The following is a 3103-nucleotide window of genomic DNA, read 5'->3' on the forward strand; positions in this document are numbered from 1 at the left end:
ATTAGTATGGGAATCCAATCATTGTAAGGTTGTTAAAGGATATATGATACTTTATATTCCCAAAAATTAATGCTGAATCTATCTTCATCTTTAAAATGTGACTTTGATAGTCTTTTTTCAAAATTGCAAAGCTGAAAATATCAAGTTTTTAAACTCTACAGGTTAATAAAATAGAAAAAGTGGAGAATAATGAAAGGGTATAAACTTAATATAAAAAGGCACAATTTATTAATACAAAAGACATAAAGCAGATAACATACATAGTCATTTAAGGTAGAAAAATGTAGATACAAACTTTCAAATCCGATTAACAGTTGGATCAAATTTGGGGAAAACACAAGATATAGTAATTCTATACCTTAGTAAAGTTGAACAAAAATGGAACAAATAAAAATTTTATCTTTGAAGGACTTAAATGACAATTTTGACTTAAGTATCCACATAGGAGAAGATGCATTTCACAAAGGACAGCTCAGTTTTGTTTTGTAGTAAGCAAATAAAGACATATTATTTTTCTCTTCTGTTATTTACATTAATGAAAACCCAAAGTCTGTATACAAATAGTTACTAAAATATTCATATATATATATGATTTCTTGTCAAAATGCATCCTTCTCCAGCCACAAAATCTTAAAAAGAAAAAAAAATTTTTTTCACTTTCCTGAAGTCTTTAATGTTTCTAAGACTATAGTTTTATCTTTCTTCTTAGTATAGCTCTGGAAAAGCAGTTTGAATGCAAAGCCCCTTGACAAAATATCTGCCTTTTAAAAGCTGTTCATTTAATATACAAGAAAAGGAAGGCCTCTGGGGAATGAGGATAAAGGAGTTAGGATTTCTAACTCCTAGGCTGAAAAACAGGATCTCAAAAAACCATTTAGTTCCCTTTACACTGCTGATTAAAGCCTTCATTTTAACCTTCATTATAAATCAAGTGCATTCATCACTAAGCTGTTTTTAAACAATTAATATTAACCTTCTTCAATCTTATCCCTGGTTCCCCTGAAAAGCAATAGTTGAATTCTATTTATTCAGTGTAATGAATCAGTGTTTCATTTAAAATAGAACGATATAAGCCTGTCTCTATTTATGCGACATAAAAACGTCACTCTCATCTATATGCATAACGCTATGCCATAAAGAAATCACAGTGGTAAAATAATCGTCTTTAACAATGTCATTTTGAAGTAACTGATAAAAGGAGAAAACAGCATGAACCATTTTAGAAAACAAATGACTGTACTTTCTAGAACAATCAGAGCAATGTGTATAATATCTCATTCGGCTGAAATCGCTTATAGAATCATAAAGAGCTGATGCACAGTCCCTGTAATTAATATCAGGCAGTTAAGAACAGCAAATCAGTGTTTTTTGGGGGGTTCCATTTTTAGAAAATAGTGGATATTTTTGTCATCTGCATGGCTCTCTAGGTAGTTTAAAAATATACACAACTACACATACTGACTTCTGGAGTACACACTCGGTGACTTCTTTTCCATGTGATAGCTTTTCTGGGTCGTTCGGTGGGAAGGTATGGAATATCTGTAGCTACTGCTCTTTTCATTGCAACAAGAAACACAACAGAACAGTGCCCCTCCAGCGATCAGCACCAGCGCCGTGGTCCAGCCTACGTAGAGGGCTTCTCCCAGCTCACGTTTTTGGGCAATATCCACTATTGGGTTGTAGAAGTCTCTGATGATGGAATTGGCAACCCAGCTCACAGGGACGAGCACCACAAGGCCAGTGACGATGAACACTACTCCAGCCGTTAGCAGGATGTAACCCTTCACCTTCTCATCGTCCCCGGTGCATCTGGTGCACTTCATGCCGAGGACTGCCGTCATGAACGCCAGGAAGGACAGCGCAGAGGCAGCACACATCAGTCCTCTGGATGCCTGTAGGTCCGGAGAGAGAGCCAGCAGGGAATCGTAGATTTTGCACTGCATTCTGATATTAGCGTGCCTCATGCAATTCATCCACAGTCCTTCCCAGAGGTTTTCAAAAACCACAATGTTGCTTCCAATGAAGGCAGACACTCTCCACTGAGGCATGACGGTGACAGCCACTGTGCCCACCATTCCAACACCACCAAGCACCAGTCCGGCGATTTGCAGGGCATAGGTAGCCATTCTCCTCCAGGATGGGTTTTATCTGACTGGATTCCTGAGCCGGTAGGGCTACTCTGAAGCAAGGTTCTCTGCGCCCCAGGGGAGAAGAGTTTTCCTGTAGTAATGAACTCAGAACTCAGTGGTTTTTCAAATAAGAGCTGCTGTGCTACTTCTAACCAGATTAAATCCAGTGTTGGCTGGCTGAGGTGCCCACTCACCCTCACTCCACTGACTACCGCAGGTAAACTTACAAATCAGGTGGGGCAACTTTCTCAGCCAGTAAGAGGGGGATGGTAACTCAGGTGTGTCTAAGCCCACAAGAGATACTTGGAACTGCTAGACCTGCGCGTAAACATTCTTTGTACTTCTCATTTGTCCAAGAAAACAGCAGTATATTTACCTGGAGGCATAATTAGGAATGTTTGCACGATCATCAAGAAATGCACCAATCCCTTGAGATGTGAAAGTTGCAACTTGTACTGGCAATGCGGAAACTTTTAGTAAGAGCTGCTGTGACCAAGACACAAAATAAAATCTCTGCCTAAGAATTTTGCTAGGACTGTCACACTGCCAAAGTGAAAGGAGAGCAGAGGATTGATAGATTGCTCATACCTGAGAAACCACATTCTTTGGGACACATATGATCCAAGTGGTTGATTTAATTTGTCTACAACCTCAAAGCAAGCTTGACTGTAGTGAAATCAGGGAACAGATCATGCCAAAGGGCAAAATAAGGCTAAAGTAATTATAATAACGTTGTCCTCCTCCATGGCACCAAACACATGTTTTCTTTTGAGCCAGGGAGACTACTCATTAGTATTTTCCTGATAATCTTGATTTCTAAGGAAAAAAAAAAAATTGCAAAAACAAGAAAAAATAATCCATGCGATTTTCTTCTGGTTTCTTCTTCTGGATTCTTATGTAGCAAGCACTCACAATAGCAATTAAATGATGCAGTGGCTTACAGGTTGCTAGCTTATTCTGTGGCTCTATCTTTA

General features: G+C 38.6%; 1 protein-coding gene across 1 annotated transcript; it reads right to left on the bottom strand.

Moving 5' to 3' along the window:
• Positions 1–205: 205 nt before the first annotated feature.
• CLDN8 (claudin 8) lies at positions 206–2475 on the bottom strand. The gene has a single exon (XM_059922253.1). The coding sequence runs from the start codon at positions 2124–2126 to the stop codon at positions 1449–1451; it is 678 nt and encodes a 225-aa protein (XP_059778236.1). The 5' UTR covers positions 2127–2475; the 3' UTR covers positions 206–1448.
• Positions 2476–3103: the final 628 nt, after the last annotated feature.

This window comes from Balaenoptera ricei, chromosome 4, assembly GCF_028023285.1.
Source record: "Balaenoptera ricei isolate mBalRic1 chromosome 4, mBalRic1.hap2, whole genome shotgun sequence".
Taxonomy (NCBI): domain Eukaryota; kingdom Metazoa; phylum Chordata; class Mammalia; order Artiodactyla; family Balaenopteridae; genus Balaenoptera; species Balaenoptera ricei.